The sequence below is a fragment of the Acanthopagrus latus genome, chromosome 24, assembly GCF_904848185.1.
Source record: "Acanthopagrus latus isolate v.2019 chromosome 24, fAcaLat1.1, whole genome shotgun sequence".
Lineage (NCBI taxonomy): Eukaryota > Metazoa > Chordata > Actinopteri > Spariformes > Sparidae > Acanthopagrus > Acanthopagrus latus.
Window position 1 is genome coordinate 8,690,132 of NC_051062.1, and position 17,445 is coordinate 8,707,576.

Consider the following 17,445-nt stretch of genomic DNA (forward strand, 5'->3'; position numbering starts at 1 on the left):
CACACTTTTCCCTGATTCCAAAAAAAGGTTGGGATGTTCATATAAATGCAGAATGCCTTTCAAGGATGCCACGTTCATACCCAGTCATGATAAATCACCTGTCACCATTAACCTTTTTTTTTGTTGTTGTTGTTTTGTTTTTTTTATCACATTCTACATATTCAGAAGAAGCATATATGGACAGAAATCAATGAGGTAAAACATTAATTATATGTTGTTTGTGTTTCTGTTTTAGATTAGTTACATGTCACAAAGGATTCTTGATTTGTTTACTTCTGTTTTTACAGTGTTCCAACTTTTTTGGAATCGGGGCCGTAGGATACATTTATTGTTGGTTCCTTCAGAGTGTTGCAGTTTGAGACTGTAGACGATATAAATCCTCACACTGGACAAACTTGAACCTAAATGTTTTATGTTCTTAATTGACAAATAACTTCAAACAGTGTGGTCCAGTCATAAAACAGTGATTGATTGATTTTGTGTTTCCCAACTATTACGATTGAGTATTCATTGAAGCACTCTATTGCTGAATTAAATTGTTCTTACCATCAATTGTTGATTAGATCATTTATAATGGATCTGAATGTGCAGCCTTAAAGGGACAGTACAACAGTTTCATCAGGGTTATCTTGGTAACCACAAACCTTTGTCAAAGTGGGAAAGAAATGGGCAGTTACCAGGCAGGAAATTACAGTGGTTGCATTATGGGAAATGTAGGATCTGCGACCAAAAGTCAGCAAATCTCAGGGCTCTGCTATTTTATGCTTTGTGAAAGTGTTGTACTCAATTTCCAGAATAGTTTGTTTCTTTGTGCTGAATTTTTGTTCATAGATGAGTTGTTTGGTTTATCAAATGTCAAAAAATCGCTTTTCAATCAGAAATGCTTTTCTTAAAAATCACTCAAAACCAGCTGATCTACTGTTAATATTGTTGGTGATTAATTTAGTAGTTTAGTAGCTGACTAATTAATCGTTTCATGCTGTGTAAAATCCTGCCACATGAAACTAATCAGCGTTCCTTGCTGTGTTGCAGGGGAGGGCCTGGTTCAGCCAGACGGAGCCTTGGGCGGAACCGGAGAGAAGATCAAGAAGCGCGTCAAAACTCCTTATTCCCTGAAGAAGTGGCGGCCCACCACGTGGGTCATCTCCACAGACACCAGGGGGCCGGAGGTCAACAACAACGGCTCCTCCCGCGGTCAAGGTCACGGTCAGAACCGGCCCAAGTCCAGTTCGGCCATCTACCTGCATGGGGGGAGCTTGGCCAGCGAGCCCAGCGACACGCACGTGTGAACTCGGACCCTCTGACTAGACTGGAAAAAAAAAAAAAAAAAGAAAACAAAAAAAAGATGTAACCAGAGAGCATTTGGTTTGTGTCTGTCGAGCTCTCTGCTCTGAATCAGCAAGAGGAAGCTATGGAGTGTCTTGTGAACAAAGAGTCGAGTCTGATCATGTACAGTAATTAGGTCTGTCTCGCTCCTGTGTGTCTTTCTGATGATGGCATTGCTTTAAATGGAATCCAGCTATGCAGCATTCTTGTCCGCTTCTGTTTCCGCATTCGATTAATCTCCCCTTTTTCCGTCGGTTTTGTTTCATGTTTCATCCTCATGAGCGTAGCGATGTTTTGAATGGACTTAATTTTTTTTTTCCTTCTTCTATGTGCACTTTGAACCGATTAAAATCAGTGTTTAGAAGTCCTGTCTGTTGCGACCACGACAAGAAAGTGGTCTCTAAACTTTTAAAAAGGCGAAGAAAAACAATCAACACTTCTGAGCGTTCTCTTTCTCGTCCTCTGCTGTATCAAGCGATGTTGGGGGAGTCGGCTCTGTAAAAAGAATTGAGGGTCTTAAAAGACGGAACAAACTACTCTTCTTTTTTTTCATTTCCTTGATTTGTATGCAATACCAATTTTTATTTGTCTTTTTTGACCATGTATCCATTTTTTTTTGTATCATAATTTTTAATTGTGCAATAGGATGTAGCTTTTAGATGCTTTCGATGTTTTTATCGCTTCCATTTCTTTGGTCGTTGTTTTATCCCGTCATTATTTTAATATGTTAATCTCTGTTGCACTTATGAATAGTCACAATCGTTTTTTGGAAACAATCCACCGTACACTATCACCCCCCCACCCCAGACTAAAGAGGAGAAAATGGATGACAATCCTCCTCGCTTTCCTTCTTCTCTGGACTATTCTTAAAGGGGGGAACAAACACTAACAATCAATCCCAGCTGACTGGAAGAAGTGTTCGTGGAACTCCTCTGCACAATTACACCAGGACCGGCTCAAACTCTGGGGGGTCTTTTGACACTACAATCATGAGAATCAAATCTTCGGAGGGATCTGTTACAGTGCCCGACTCAATCACTGTACCACTATCACACCTGACCTCACTGTGGACTGTGCGTTTAGCTGTCTGTCCGTGACCGAAAGACCAGAAACACTAGAAAGACCAGATTCTGCTCTTCGAACTCTGTCGGAAAATCAGAAACTAGTCTAAAAAGAAAAACGACAAAAAAAAAACCAAACCCCCCTCTGAAGCACGCTGGATATTATTTCTGCTTCTTCTCGTCTCATCCCTCGATGTTCAAACGACTGATCCTGTGTGTGCGCGCGTGGATGTGTGTGTGCGAATGGGTGTGCACGTGTTGTGTTTCCTTTGCGTCAGCAAGCATTAGAGTTGTTGGGGCCTAGCACTGTACAGGCGTGCTGAAATGTCATTGTACTCCATTCTGTATTTTCAGCGCTGCTTCAGGGCATACAAAAAAGATCTCATTTATGTTTTTGTAATCTGTAATTTGTATGAAAAAAAACAAACATATGTATGTGTATTGCATTGATATTTGCATCATTTTTATGGAATTCTGTTTTGCATTCAATGGACATGGCCTTTGATTCCATTGCTATGCGTCTGCTCGGTACAGTTTCTGTAAACATTTTCAAGTCAATATGAAAGAAGAAAATTCTCAATAAATGTATGAAATAATCGTCGGTTACGTCTGATGGATAACTCTCATGTTGGTTTTAGGCCTCAAAGGTGCAATACATAAGAATTGATTATGTAGAGACGCACAAAGCTGCAGTTTTGTTTACTATAAGGCTTTCATCTGGTAACACAAACTGCATAAAAGGCTAGCTGGTTAGCATGCTCTCTTCTACACAGTACATAGGCGCCCTTGATGTAGCGTCAAAGCAGCTATTTCTTCACATTCTGTTGATAATGTTAATACGCTCACATTTGGCCACCTTGATTCATACGCCCGACAAATAGTGGCAACCTATCACCACACTGACTTATTATGAAGCTACAGCTAGCTGCCTGTTAGCCTAGCATAGCATAAAGACTGGGAATGGGGGGTAACAGCTAGCCTGGCTCTCACTAAAGGAATACAAATCTGCATCCTAGCACTAATTTGCTGCATGTGCATAAAGTATGATAAAAATGTTCAAGTGTGGGGAAGAAAATGTCAAAATACTCCTTTAAAATCTTTCACACAGTTGTTTATTACATATTTTCTGTTTCTGAGGTGTACATTTTGATCAAACAGATCATGCTCTGTAGGCTGTTGGGTGGGAGCTCGAGTTTAATGATCAGGCTGCCAGGGAAGGGCAAGGCTGAGTCTGTTTTGGGTACCATTTTGGGATGAGACTTGCAGCAGCAGCAGCAGCGGACCACGGCTGCATGATGAAACAGCTCCGGTCCTAAAGTCAAAATGTGCTTAAACACGTACGAAACAGATAAAATGTAGATTTTAGGGGTCCTGTTAACTGTAACAGGATGTTTTAGATCCCCTCTAGACACCGTAAGTCGCCGGTTTGGACGCAGGAGGGAGACCTTTCCTCTCCTCCGCTTGTTTACCTCCCTTCTCCTCCTCCTCCTCCTCCTCCTCCTCTCCGCCGTCTGTCTGCTCCACGCGCCCTAGCAACTGCAGCATCAGCACGAGCAGCGCAGCGTTGGTACCCTACGTCACAGCGCTGCTCCGGCTGCGTCAAGGCGGCACGAGGCAGCGGGGGCAAGACCGGAAACTGCCTGACTCGCATTCAAAATAAAATGAAAACGCGTCGTTTTTTGTGTATTGGTGCAACTTTGTTTTTTTAAGCGATGTTCGCTCTTGATTAAGATTTAGATACATTTTGACGAGCTCTCATTTAAGTGTACAGTGAAAGATTATGTATTTTTCGTCCTTAAAAGCTATTGTTTATATTTCTTGATAATGTCTATGACTTACAAAAAGTCAAATGTAGGCTCTATTAATATCATACATACATATATTAATATATATATAATGACAAGTTTTGTTTATGCTGCACTATTACCTAGCCCAGATGGTATATTCACTCAAACATTAAACTGCTTTTTACTTTATTTGTGTATTTCTATTTCATGCCACTCCATTACACTGAAGTGGCAAATATTTTACTGAGTACTCCACTGCATTTATCTCACGAAGTAGTACATAGTTACATTTCTGATAAAGATTTTACAAATAAAATGTGGTAATGTGTTACACTAACTACCTAAAAGTATATATCACAGTAGAATTAGCCCCACCTCAACCGGTTATCATTAAAAATGATTGTTTGCATGTTATGTAGTATTTAGCGTGTTTGCAATACATTGCATTGCATGTACTGCATGCCTTTGCATGTTTATGCGTCAATAATAACCCCCAGTAGTATAATAATTTAATCCTGAAGGCCCATTCTGAAGAATGAATACTTAACTTCTAATTCTTTAAGAATATTTTTCTGACAATACTTCTGTGCTGAAATCAAATTTTGGATGCAGGACTTTAACGTGTAATTCAGTCTTTCTACAGTGTGATATCACTACCTTTACCTCGGTAAAAAATTATGTACACACTTCTTCCTCAACTGTGCGCCCCTTGGTTTGTTGTGCAGTAATTAGATTTAACACATTCATTTAAGATCATGCATAACAAAAGCTCAAAACTGAATAAATGGAGTTGTTGCAACTACATTTACATCCAGGGTTTCAATGCTCAGCTTTGGAAACATGCTGCACATTTTACTTTGAAAACGCCAGCCGGAAGTCGCACCGTGTATCCGGGCTCGCTTCACACTGGTCCTTCTCCCGTCGTGTCAACCGAGGCTAGCCCAGCATCACCGCCTTCTTCTTTCTATCCCCTCTGTATTTTCTATCCTTCTGTTCATTTTTTCCGTCTTTCCCCCTCCCCGACACCTCGCTCTCTCGGCCGGGCGCACGACGCGTTTTTTCTCTCCTTTCCTACGCGTTTTTTCCCCACCGAGCAGAAGGCGCTTCGGGGAGCTGCTTCGTGCCGCATCAGCCGGGGGGAGAAAAACATCCATCCACGACGACAAGGAGGAGGCAGGGTGCGAATACAGCAACGCCCATTTTGACACCTAACTATCACTACGGCACCCGCGGAGACGCTTCTTCTTCTTCTTTTTATTTTTTTAGTGTCTTTTTCTATGTCTGCTTCTTTGAATATCTCACAGGGCTTTTCCTCACTTGTAGCCTGCACCCTCGCCCCCCCATTTTTTCCCTCCCCTCCGCCTCTTTAGCATCTTCGAGTAGCGGCGGGTATCAACAGGGGCCGGGGTGCTGAAGACCTCCATGCCCCGAGACCACACTTCTGCAAGTGAGTGTGTATGTTTTTTCTTTTTTTCTTCACGCATACACACATTTAACCTCGACACCACGAGTCTGGACGATGATATTCTGTCACACGAGGATGGATTTTAACCTGCACTGGTAACATGTAGTGTGTTTTGATGGTGGTGGTGTGTGTGGGGTGGGGGTTGCATGCTCCCAGTAAACACAGCTGGCCTACATTACACTGTACATGCGATTGATTGGAGAGCTGACATACATTGAGCATGTTTTATGGATTAAAGTTGATGTGCAGTTGTCACATCGGCTCCAAAATGGTCGATATTGTGCACTATTTGACAGTTTTTTTTCTTATGTAACTCAGAAAACTTCAAAATTAATGCATGCATCTTAATGCATGATAATAAAAAAAAGCACAGACATGAAAGATGAGGCAAAGGCATTTGTGTAAACCAGACGTTAATTGCTTAATTGATAAGTCAGTCATCAGATAAATGAATGGCAACTATTTTTTAAGCAGAAATGACTGATTCTGACCTCCTAAATGTGAAGATGTTCTGGTTTTGTGAGTTCATTATGATGCATCTTGGTAAATGATTGCGTTTTGGACTAGTGGTTGCAGAAAATTTGCAATTTAAAGGTCATAATTTGGCCTTTTTGTCTGATACTTTTGCACCCATTGATCCATGGAGAAAGAACTATATTTACATCCAGTCTTCAGTGCACTCTGTACAAGCTGTCCATCCCACCTTTGCTCTTGTCGAATCAATAAATACTGACTTACTTAACGAGCTTAACCTGTTTTAAGTGACCTCAGGTGTTCACCAGTGTAGCTCCTATAAATAATGCATATCCCAAACAAGCCTACCAAGTATGGGTCATAACCCCTGAATAGGTTAAGAATCTGTGCATTAAATATGACAGCAGACCAGTCCTACTACTACTATTACCTCAGTGTGACAACTGCTGTCAGTCTGCAGTACATTGTAGTAGGTTGCAGATTTGAGCCCCCCCCAAAAAAAAAAAAAGTGTGAGTGTTTGCTAGTAGACTGCTGATGCCCAAACCCCTGTTTACTTACACACACACACACACACACACACACACACACACGAGAGCGACTGTGTGAGGATCAGTCGGCCCCGGTTCCCTAGCAACAGCGATGTGCGCTGGTCAAGGCCCCTGCCAAATTTAGCTCCGGGACCCGCGCACCGCCAGTTGATGCTGTGTGTGTTTCTTTTTTTGTTGTTGTACGTGTTGAAACATGCTGCATGTACAGTTTGTTGTTAATAGGATTGAGCAGCTTGTGGGTTCCCACTGGGATGCTAAAATAAATAAATAAATAAATAAAAGCACTCTTCATCCTGCAAGGTGTTTCGCATCCGTTTGAAATGGATTCTGTTGTTTGTGTGAGCATGCATGGCTCCACGGCTGCAGCAGGGTTGTTCTATTGTTCGAATTGGTGAATACAAACACTGAATATGAATATGAGTCGTTTTTGTTTGATATTACACTTGAAATGTAAGTGCACTGCTTGGCCTAACATCCTTTGCTGAAAAAAAATCCTTATTATGAATGACATTGTTGTTCATGTAGAGATAATAGTACTAGAGTATTTACACTATTCTCCAACATGGAAGTTTTCCCCACATGAAACCCTCTTTCTCCTACACCCCCTTTAAAATGTCAATGAATGTATTAAATAGATTAAAGTGGCAGTGTATAACATTTTACAAAAAGATCCATTTCTCTTTCAAAAGCAATGAAAAGTTGAATTAATTTGCAATAAATTACACACATACTCGATTCGATACACTGAGGAGATTCACTGCTTCAGCCTTACTTTGTCTTGGTATGATCACTAGCTTATGGTGGCAAATTTTCCAACATTTCACCTCAGGTTGGGTGAAATGGCCTTAAAATAACATTGCAACATTTTCAGACTATATGGGCAACAAGCTATGTTTCTCAATATTTTAAAACATCTTCTAAAACGACATTATGGTACAGCTATATAGCTGCCCAGCCAGCCTCTGTAGTGTATCCTTGTAATGCTCTGTTGTGTCTGTTTTCCAATGCAAAACTGTAATCTATAATTAGAAATCAGAATTTGCTGATGCTGTCTGATACCCAGCAGGAGCTCGACGGTGTCAGTGGACCCATTCAAAACATGCTGCTGCAGCACTGAATCAGGGTCAGTCGGGCAGAAGCCAGCACCTGCCCTCCCTCCGCCCCCCTTCTGCTTTAAGCTGTTTTAATGCCATTAACCAGGGGGACTGTGTGAGACTTGGAGGGGGGTATATCCGCTCGGCCCAGCACGGGATGGATTAGCGTCAATCTGGGAACACACACACACACACACTCAAACCTAGACAGACAGAGTAAGACAGTCATGAGCTTATCCTGCAGGCCAGCTGTGGATCTGTTGATTTGTTGATCTGTTTACCATGTGTTGACAGATAAGTTGTTTACATCTCCAGGCAGACCTCACTCATCTAGACGTCCCTCTCCTCCTCTCTCTCTCTCGCCTTCCTCCTCAGACTGCATCCGTGGCCTTAACCTCCCACATCTCTCTGTGGTCCTCCTCAGCGTCCTCCAGCATCCCCCTCCTCTCCCTCTGAGCGCTCTGCTCCTTCAGTTCTCCTCTCGGTCTCCCGCTATCGCGTCCAGCTGTGGCCCTCACAGGGCGCGCTCGCTGGCTCTCACCTGACAGGTCCCTGGCCTCAGGACGACAGCCAGCACCAACACGTTCCCTACATGAGGGACAAAGCGACGCAGGTGAGTGCTGTTGGGGGGTTTATGTCTGTGTGTGTGGTGCATTAGTTTGAGTTTTGTTTATGTGCACAGGTTATAGAGTCAAGGAAGTGGCATACAAATAATGGAAATTGATGTGCAGTGAGAGGAACAAATGCAAAATGTTTCATTGACATTATTATTGACAAGTCCAACACAACTGACAGTCAGACAGTTCCCTCAGTAGAGCTACACAGAGCTTCCCTGATGGGAGAAACTATGTTGAACACATGTAGTAAACTAAAAAAGGAATAAAAGCATAAGAATAAGAATGGAGCCTTGTGGCACGCCACATCATAATAGTTGTTTGTGAGCATTCCAATAAATTGTTCTCTATTTTAAACAAACAGGTGCTGTATCTTTTGTGTTTCTGACATTTTTTAGAAATGAAAATCTCCAGAAATATCCCAAATATTGTACAAATGAATTAATAAATACGGAGAGTTTGTCAGTCAGGTGAAACAAAGCCTTGTCGGTTCAAGTGGTCTTTACGTGCGTGTGTCTTCTTGCTTCAGACAAGGCATACTGAATTCCTGCAAGACGTTTGTGTGTTTACAAAGCAGGCAATCAATGCAAAGAGGTTAGGAGAGATTGCTCACGGTTGCATCATTGAGCTGCGTTGCCTCCGACTATCACGCACAGTCTGACTCTGAAGCAGACTCAGGTCAAACAGTAGCTGTAAGACATTTCTTTAACAGCAGGTCATCTCGGTCTAGCAGCAAGAGTGTTCAAACAGATGTTTCAAAATAGCCTCAGGTGTTGTTTTTGTGCTGCTTTAACACACTTCTTAGTGCACACACACACGTTGTTGAAACAAAATTGATTCCTCCTGTCTTTTTCCTCCAGACTTCATTCATAATTCTTGCATTTTTAAAAATATTTTAAACCCAACAACGCCAAATCATGACAAACTAGAAAAGAGTTCAAGTTTGCATTATTTATGGGTTATCTCCGCCAGGTCTGGTTTTCATGTGACTTTTATTTCCGCCTACGTGTGTCCTAATTTGACCGTGCTTGTTTGTATTTTTGATATCTAGCTCTAACCAGTGTGTGTTTGTGTGTGTGTGTGTGTCAGACCCCCAGGGCCTGGGCAGATGAGAGGAGGAGGGGCTCTCACAAACGCTCGGCCTCCTGTGGGAGCACCGACCAGCTTAAGGAGGTCAGTTTCTTGCCTGATTTTTGGAGCCCAAATAAACAACCACTTGCAAAGATACATCTATCATTTGAAAATAAATGCTGTTCCTGGGAATCGTGCATCAGTCTTCAACTATATGTCTGTATCACAGTGTGTGTCTGTGTGCGAAACTCTCCAGATTGCCAAATTGCGCCAGCAGCTTCAACGCAGCAAACGCAGCAGCCGGCACCGGAGGGACAAAGACCGCAAGTCTCCATTCAATGGCAGCCATACCATCATCCAGTCGCAGGTGACCAACAGAGATAGTGTGTATGTGTGTCTGCTAAGTGGCTCCGTCTGTGAGAGGAACTGGGTTGTTGAGAGTTTTTGAGGACGTCCCACTTTTCCTCCTGTCCCTGTTTGGCTGTTGCGTGTGAGTGTCTCCTGTTGATTCAAAATGTGACGTGGTGTTTTCTGACGACCTCGGCTCTATGTAAAGTCAGTTAAATTGGGTTCCTCTGATACTGCACGCACACACACACACACGCACACATATGCCGTTAGCGTCCACTCCTGTCAGTGCTGCTCTGTGTTGGAGTCCTGTGCTCCCTGTGGAGTCTGCTGGATTGCAGCTGTCCTGCTTTCTGGGCCTCCTCATGAGACAAAGAGAAACGAATGGCTGAGTTGTCGTGCAACTTTTCTCTCCTGACAAGTTCATTCACGGATACAAAGAGCCACCAGCTAGCAGGAACGCACTTATGAGCCTCAAGTAGTGAAAAGATGAAGAGCTTCCTCCCTATATATTCTTCGTTACAGGAGGGCAAAGCAAAAGTACTTTTTATGATCTGTTCAGTATAAGGTATTCTCATTTAAGTATTTAAGTCATATTTATGACCATGTACAATCATTTAAAATGACAAAAGCAGCTCTTCTTTGCTCCCTTCAGTCCTTAGATTAACAAAGAGGCTGAGGGAGAGATGTGAGGCAAAGTTACTGAGTGACGTGAGTTGGGAAATGTCTGGGAAAAAATGTCAGAAAATCTGAGTCACAGTTCAGTCACGTCTTAACACACAAACATGATGCACATGGTGTTTTCATTTAGTCCATTAGGAATAAACATCTGCTTAGAAATCATAGAAAAAAGAACTGCAGAACTCAGAATCGTCGTGTTTTTAAGGTTTTCTTCTGTATTAAAATAATCCAGTGGTGGTGGCGAATCCATCTGAGTACACCACAAACAAAAAATGCTACCAGCAAACTCAGCTACCAGTTTGATCAAGTGTAAACAAATACAAAACAACAGGGCTCAAGTGGAAATCTTCAGCTAGATTTGGTGGTTACACAAACTCCTTATTCAAAACGTGTACAGAAGTGCCTTCGAAGTATGTTTTTTTTCAAATTTTGTTTAGTGTTTAGTTCTCTTTCAGTAGTTTTGATTTATGGATACTCATGCTGGCAGAACAAATGCAGCTGTATTCTTTCTTGTGTGGGCTGAGAACGAAGCCCAGAAATATGAAGAACACGTTTTACTGCTCACTGCAGCTTAATCAGAGCATCTACAGGCTCTCACAAAGTCTTAAAATCAATTAAAATATGGCATACAACATGCTGTACCCTTTGTACCTCTTAAAAAGAATTGAATGTAAGTGTCAGATACCTGTCCTCACCCTGTAAATGGAAGTGAAGATCAGGTGTAGATTCTGTATTAACCTCATCAGTGTGTGTGTTTTTATGTCTTACAGTCGCCTATGCCCAAAACCATCCTGATCCCCATCCCTATATCCAAGTCATCTGCCCCTCGTTTCCGCAACAGTGTGGAGGGCCTCAACCAGGAGATCGAACGCATCACCATCCAGGACACCCCTGAGAAGGAAGAGACCATCGTTGTGAGTTTGACCTGTTAAATGTCCTTAACTGGAGTTATTAACATTCAAGGTTTTTAAGGGTTCAGATGTCACCTCTGGCTGGGGATTAAGCCCCTCAGTTCATCGTTGTTATTGTGACCTCATTTGTGTTTCCACGACAGCCGCAGGATGTCCCAGATGGGCACCGCGCTCCCCCACCCGTCCCCCCGCAGCGCAGCAGCAGCACCCGCAGCATCGACACACAGACTCCCTCAGGGGGCGGCCTGAGCGGTAACCATAGCAACTGCAGTAGCCGTCCCGACTCCATCTCGCCCTCCTACCTCACCGTCCTCAACGACATGGGTGGAGGCAGCCCCTATGAGGACAAAGGTAGCACTCGCGCACACACACACACACACACCACATTGTACACGTGCCAGCGTCTGTTGCTGCTGCTGACCTTTGACCTCTAGTCTCCCCTCTGTTCCTGTCCCCAGAGCTGGGCCCCTGCTCCCCGCTGCCTAAGTACGCCGCCTCACCCAGACCTAACAACAGCTACACCTTCAAGAGGGAACCTCCAGAGGGCTGCGAGAAGGTCAAAGTGTTCGAGGAGTCCATGTGAGTACAAAGACTGGTTTGGTTTTGTCTAATCTGGACAAGACATATGTTAGATTTCACAGGATATAATCAATATGTTGAAATCAATATGTGAAAAGTTAACATTCAGTGGAGAATTGCCACAAACTTTGCAGCTCTGTGGAGACTTTTGCCATCTGTCAGCTTGTCGTTTAGCTGTAGCTTTACTGTTTTTGTTCCGCTCTCATAGGGATATCTCTCCTGAAAAGATAATAATCCCTCTTTACACTACCTGCCCAGCAGCAAACAGCAGACAGACACTGCCAGCCACGAAAGAGCAAGATATTTCCCTCAAGAGTTGGTTGAGACCAAAAGCAGAGATAAAAGTGGAGATGCATATATATGCAGTCCTATATTCTCTCTAAAAGCAAAAACCACCGCTTAATAAAAGAGCTCCATTGTTGTTCAAAGACTTGTAAAAACACATCAGTGAGTCACACTGTTGCTCTGGGTGACATGTTCTTTCATTACTGAGAACAGAAACACTTTTGTTTATTTTGATACGGTCACACATACACCATCCTGGCGCCTGAAACACTCACTAGAGCACCAAATGTAGACTAATCTACCACTGAAAATAGTCCCTGAGGCTGCCTTAATGATATTATTAAAGAGTGTAAACGTATCTTCTAACACGTCTTCACTGTGTCCCTGTTGTTGTGTTTCCAGGCCCAAACCTCTGCAGGAGATCCCTCCCTTCCTGTGTCCCGACCGCAACAAGGTCAACTTCATCCCCAACAGCGGCTCTGCCTTCTGCCTCGTCAGCATCCTCAAGCCCTTACTCCCTGCCCCGGACCTCAACTTCCGCCCCGGGGTGGGCCTCCGAAGCCTGTCCCCGTCCCTCGTGCCTCTGTCCACCCAGCCCTGCCTCCTGGAGGAGCCGGAGAGCTTCTGAGGAACCTCCCTCCCCCCCCCCCCACGAAATCAGAAAACATTGGAAACTAGGAAACAACCCTTCTGCTCCAGAAAAATGCCTTCAGCATGCCAGCTAAGCTCTCTCTGATGTCCTTATCTTGTTGACAAAGCGCTTCCCACTGCCTCTCCTCCTCAGACAACGACTACGACGTGAGAGTCCTGCGGCAGCCCTGCAGCGGGTGTTTGCAGCTAACATTTCATCGCTTTCTTCTACCTTTAGTGCTGGTTATGTTCCTGTTTTTTAGGAGGAAAAGGGCGAAAAGGACAGACTCTTTTATTTCATCGTATTATACCATGGCGCCTTTCCACGGACATATCTCTTTTTCTATCTGTAGTTATTTCTCTTGATATTAAGATATGCCTTCCATTACTTAAAAAAAACAAACAAAAAAAAACAAAAAACAAGGCCGCTGGTTTCCTTGGCGGCCGAGAGTTTGACCACGGAGGCTCATTTTTGGTGCTGCCAGATATTACCGTAGCAAAACTTGAACGGTCGCGACAAGGAGAAGTTATAAATGTGCCTGACTATTTTAGACCGCTCAGTTTCGCTCAACCAGCGTAGTGCTCGGATCACGCGTGATGTTTGCACTATGATGGCCATAGATACACACACGAAGGCAGGGACGGATGAAAACCTACATTCGACCACCTGTGAAGTAAATCCAGACATCTGTTTTGTACTTAAATCAGCCTTTTACAGTGACAGCTGACTGTAAACCGGTACGAGCTGATGCCTTTGGTTCCCTGCTGGGCGGTGTGTATCGATGGGAAACACAGGCCAGGGCTATGATGTGTGCAGCGTGTTCAACCTGTGTCTGCTTGCCCCTCCTTCCCCAAGCGCCAGCCTTTTTTTCTAAAAATGTCCCCTTTTAACTCCACCGCCATCACAACCACCACCACCTCCTTCTGTTCCTCCTTTCTCCAGCTCTCTCTATCCTTTTTTTCCCCTCACTGTCACTGTTAACGCTGATTTCCTCCCGTCTTGCTCAGTGTTGTTGTGAAATATGTCCAGGAGGGGCCTCCTCGTCCTCAAGGGGACAGGCTCCCTCTGGCTTGCAGGGCCCTGAGCATGGAGAGGTTAGATGAGCCCACATGAGGGTCGGATGGAGTTCAGATAAGTATCAGACACACCCTACCTGCTGTGGGATTCCTAGTCCAAATTCAAAGATATATTTATTTTAACAATAAATCAAAGGACAACATGTAATATGAAAAGTGTCACTTGTAGTGACAAACCTACAGAGAATTATCTCCCAACTCTTCAGCTCTACTAAGCTTTTTTTTTTTTTTATAGGTACTTTCAGCTCATTGATTTGGTTTCACAGCACAAAACTTCCTTCGCTTTGTTTCCATCAACCAACTCCTAATATACACAGGTAGATGGAAGCAGCATCTTTAACAGATTTTCTGGACATTTGGTTAAAACACGCTGATGAAAACTAGACCAGTGTTGTGTTAACGGGTTGTCTCCGCTGCCCCCAAGTGGCCTAATTAATATATTCATACAGGTTTTGATTAAATAAGTAACAATCAAAGTTAGTTTAAAACAAAAGAAAAGTATGCAGGTGTGCTTTCTAAGAGTCACCTGATTGTTGCACACGTGTGACGTCACTTTTCCCACATAAGCCCCGCCCTCTTTAAGCTACCTAGAAAAAGGAAAATGACAGAAAACTCGCTTGTACATTAACCAAAACTGTCCTAAATATACTCTTAGATTTCTCTTCATGTTGGAGCCAGTTACTCAAAGTAAGAAGCTAAATGAGAAACTATTTTAACATTTAACATTGTGACAGCGTATTTACGACAACATAAATGTATTACTTTTTTTAAAACTGTAAATTAAATCCCCTAAGGAACTTTTACTATACCTGCTTGATCAGATAGGATGAAGTCTTCAGTCTGTTCATCTCACTTCAATCATTTTTCTGAGCAGACTGACCAAACAAAAAAAAAACCCCCTCTGATGCAGCTGGCCACCAGAAAGAGAATCTCGATCTAGCACCATCTAATGGACTGGAAGAGCCACTGAACTTATTATACTTTTTCTCGCATCCTTCGTGGAAAGCATCAGTTTCTTCTCATCCTGTCAAGTTTACAAAGCACACAAAAAAAGGAAATACTTTTTGTTGAACATCTGATTGAAATCCGCTGAAACGAAACATATTTTTACGTACACCTCTCAGAGTAGTTCGTTGGTTGGCAGCCTCTCCATGCCCCGGCCCACCTTCCTGTATATGTCATTACTACTTGACTGTGCCTGCTCCGGTGGGATAGGAATGTACTGGATATGTAAATATAGAGGCACACTGTGTTTGTATTATCGGCTGACAAAGATATGTATCTGAATGAGTCAACAATTGTACCATATAACCCTCCTCCTCCTCCTGCTTTCTCTCCGCTGAGTACTGTGAATTACTACATGTCTCATTATTGTGAATAATAATGTATTTATTTATCAGGAGTGTCATCGGGTCTGCAGAGAATTTTAAATCCAGAATAGATTACATCGTCCATCTCAGGTTGTAGTGAATAGGATACAAAAACAAAAAAAAGATATACTAACTTCTCAGCGCACACTAACAAGTCTACACTACTATTAAGAGAGCGAACCAACAGCTGCTATCTACAGTATGTAGCCTCACACAGTGGAGATCCTGAATGATGTAAACCTGTAGCAGAGTAGAAAGTAGAGAGAAGTGACCTGATTTGGCACGAGTAACGTCTCGAAAAAAAAGAAGAAATTATTGACGAAATGAAGAGTTTCTGTTCCAAAATGAGATATCCACTTGCTGAAAAACAATCACACCTACGGCGACACGCTCACCTTTGTCGCTTTTAGACGTCTGTTTACAACAAAAATACAAGTAGTTTGGAAGATTCATACACGTGATAATAATACAGATTTATTTTTACTCTTCAGAGTGGATAAACAGCATTTTGGAATGAGGCTCGACGCAATGATTCTTTGTTTGCTTGTCCAGTTTATTGGAAACAGAACTGCCAAGTTTTCATCTGTTAAACCCCTCGAGTGAAATAAAAAGGCATAGTTGAATTAAATAAAGCATTTGTGATTGACTTGAGAAATACATTCTTTTTTTTTGTTTGTTTAAATCAAGAGTAAACAGTACGATACAAGATGTGACAAATGCTAAATCTGTAGTTTCCCTTCCCTTCCTTTCTGCTTTTCCCTCAACGAAAGTCCCCTTACATTAAAAACAAGAAGAAGAAAAAAAAAGAAAAACTAAATGTGCAGCTTGTATAAAAAGACTCACAAAACATGACAAAGTTTTCCAATGATGCACTCCGGGTGCGATTCACACAGGCACACAAACATCAGAACTGAGGATCTGGTTTCAGTCGGTACGTGTGGACGCCATATTCACATGTCATCCATCATCCATAAAATACATTTCAGAAAGTCCTTCACTCAACATTCAAAAATGTCAGTCTTAGTTGTTTTTTTACCAACATGGTAACAGTTCTCCAGTGTTGATTCTTTTCCCTTGCAACAAAATCCATCTATGAACCCCCACGACACAACACACAGAGCTCAAAATACAGTATTTTTTACAGTGTTATTTCATAGCGTTATCATAGTTTTACAGTGTACTGCACATCAAAGTTTGCAATAGTGTTATAATCTGAAAATAAATACATTTTGATGCAGCTTAGGTGTCGTTTCTTGCAGATTTATAGGACTTAAATAACCTGCCCGCCCCCGAAAATATTCTTTTTTTTTCTGTGTCCTACTTTTGAGTTTCCTTCAAGAGAGAAACAACTACAAAATAACTTTCATCCTTCACACATTTTTCTTGGCCTTGGACTTGTGATTGTGAAATGACAGATGGGACTGAAGATGATTTCGAAAGCATCCTATTTTTACACATTCAGCGATCAGACTCTGGGCTGAAGGTGAGGGGATGAATGCGGAGAGGCTGCTGGTGTCAGTGTGGGTTTCCACTGTGCCTGTAATCTGACTCCAGGTCAGGCCGTCCCAGTGACAACATCAGTCCTCTCCAGAGACAAAGACGGCTCACAGTTCTGAATCCCTCAGAGGAAACTGAGGCTTTTTCAATAACGTGTCACATTATTTATACTGAACTGCTGGAGATTCAGGGGTCTGTATCAAAAAGCAAGCCTCACCGAGTCAAACATCAGTGATGCTGGATAACTGGGAGTGTTCTTGTCGCATGAACGACAACAAACTGTCATGGAGAATAAAAAGAGCGGACAGTGTAGTGAGGCAAGAAAGTACAGATAATCTGCTGAGGTCAAATCTGACTGAAAAAAATGCATCTGTAAAGCCAACTTTAGCCGTTAACTGAAGCTAATGGGCTAACAAATATGTTGCTGTACCCTGAAATATGGTTTTTAAAGTATCTTCTGAGGATTCTGTCAGAAAGATTACTTAAACTTTCCAGTGATCTGTTGACGCAAAGACAGCTGGATAACCCACTAATGTTGCTTCACAATACTGACCCCTATGTGCAGCGTGAGCTTCAACTGCTGTTTTTGTCTTGGCGTGTAAATCAAGGCTCAGTGAGGCTCAGGG

At 42.6% G+C, this 17,445-nt stretch overlaps 2 protein-coding genes across 3 annotated transcripts in view; both read left to right on the forward strand.

The window, feature by feature from the left end:
• Positions 1–2,988, forward strand: part of LOC119014958 (bone morphogenetic protein receptor type-2-like) — a 30,864-nt gene extending 27,876 nt beyond the window's left edge. Inside the window, exons 13-14 of one of the 2 annotated variants that reach the window (XM_037090429.1) lie at positions 166–195; positions 1,033–1,169. In XM_037090429.1, the coding sequence (XP_036946324.1) occupies positions 166–194 (29 nt within the window). In that variant the 3' untranslated portion in view covers position 195; positions 1,033–1,169. Of the gene's footprint in view, positions 1–165; positions 196–1,032 lie in introns of both variants that reach the window. The other variant, XM_037090428.1, reaches the window with a different exon arrangement.
• Positions 2,989–8,150: 5,162 nt separating this feature from the next.
• fam117ba (family with sequence similarity 117 member Ba) lies at positions 8,151–14,847 on the forward strand (the record flags this gene model as incomplete). The annotated part of the gene is made up of 7 exons (XM_037091894.1): positions 8,151–8,369; positions 9,460–9,543; positions 9,698–9,808; positions 11,241–11,384; positions 11,525–11,732; positions 11,840–11,960; positions 12,648–14,847. Coding segments are annotated over 7 exons (1,113 nt in total), but the record flags the coding sequence as incomplete, so codon positions are not given.
• Between the last annotated feature and the right edge of the window lie 2,598 nt (positions 14,848–17,445).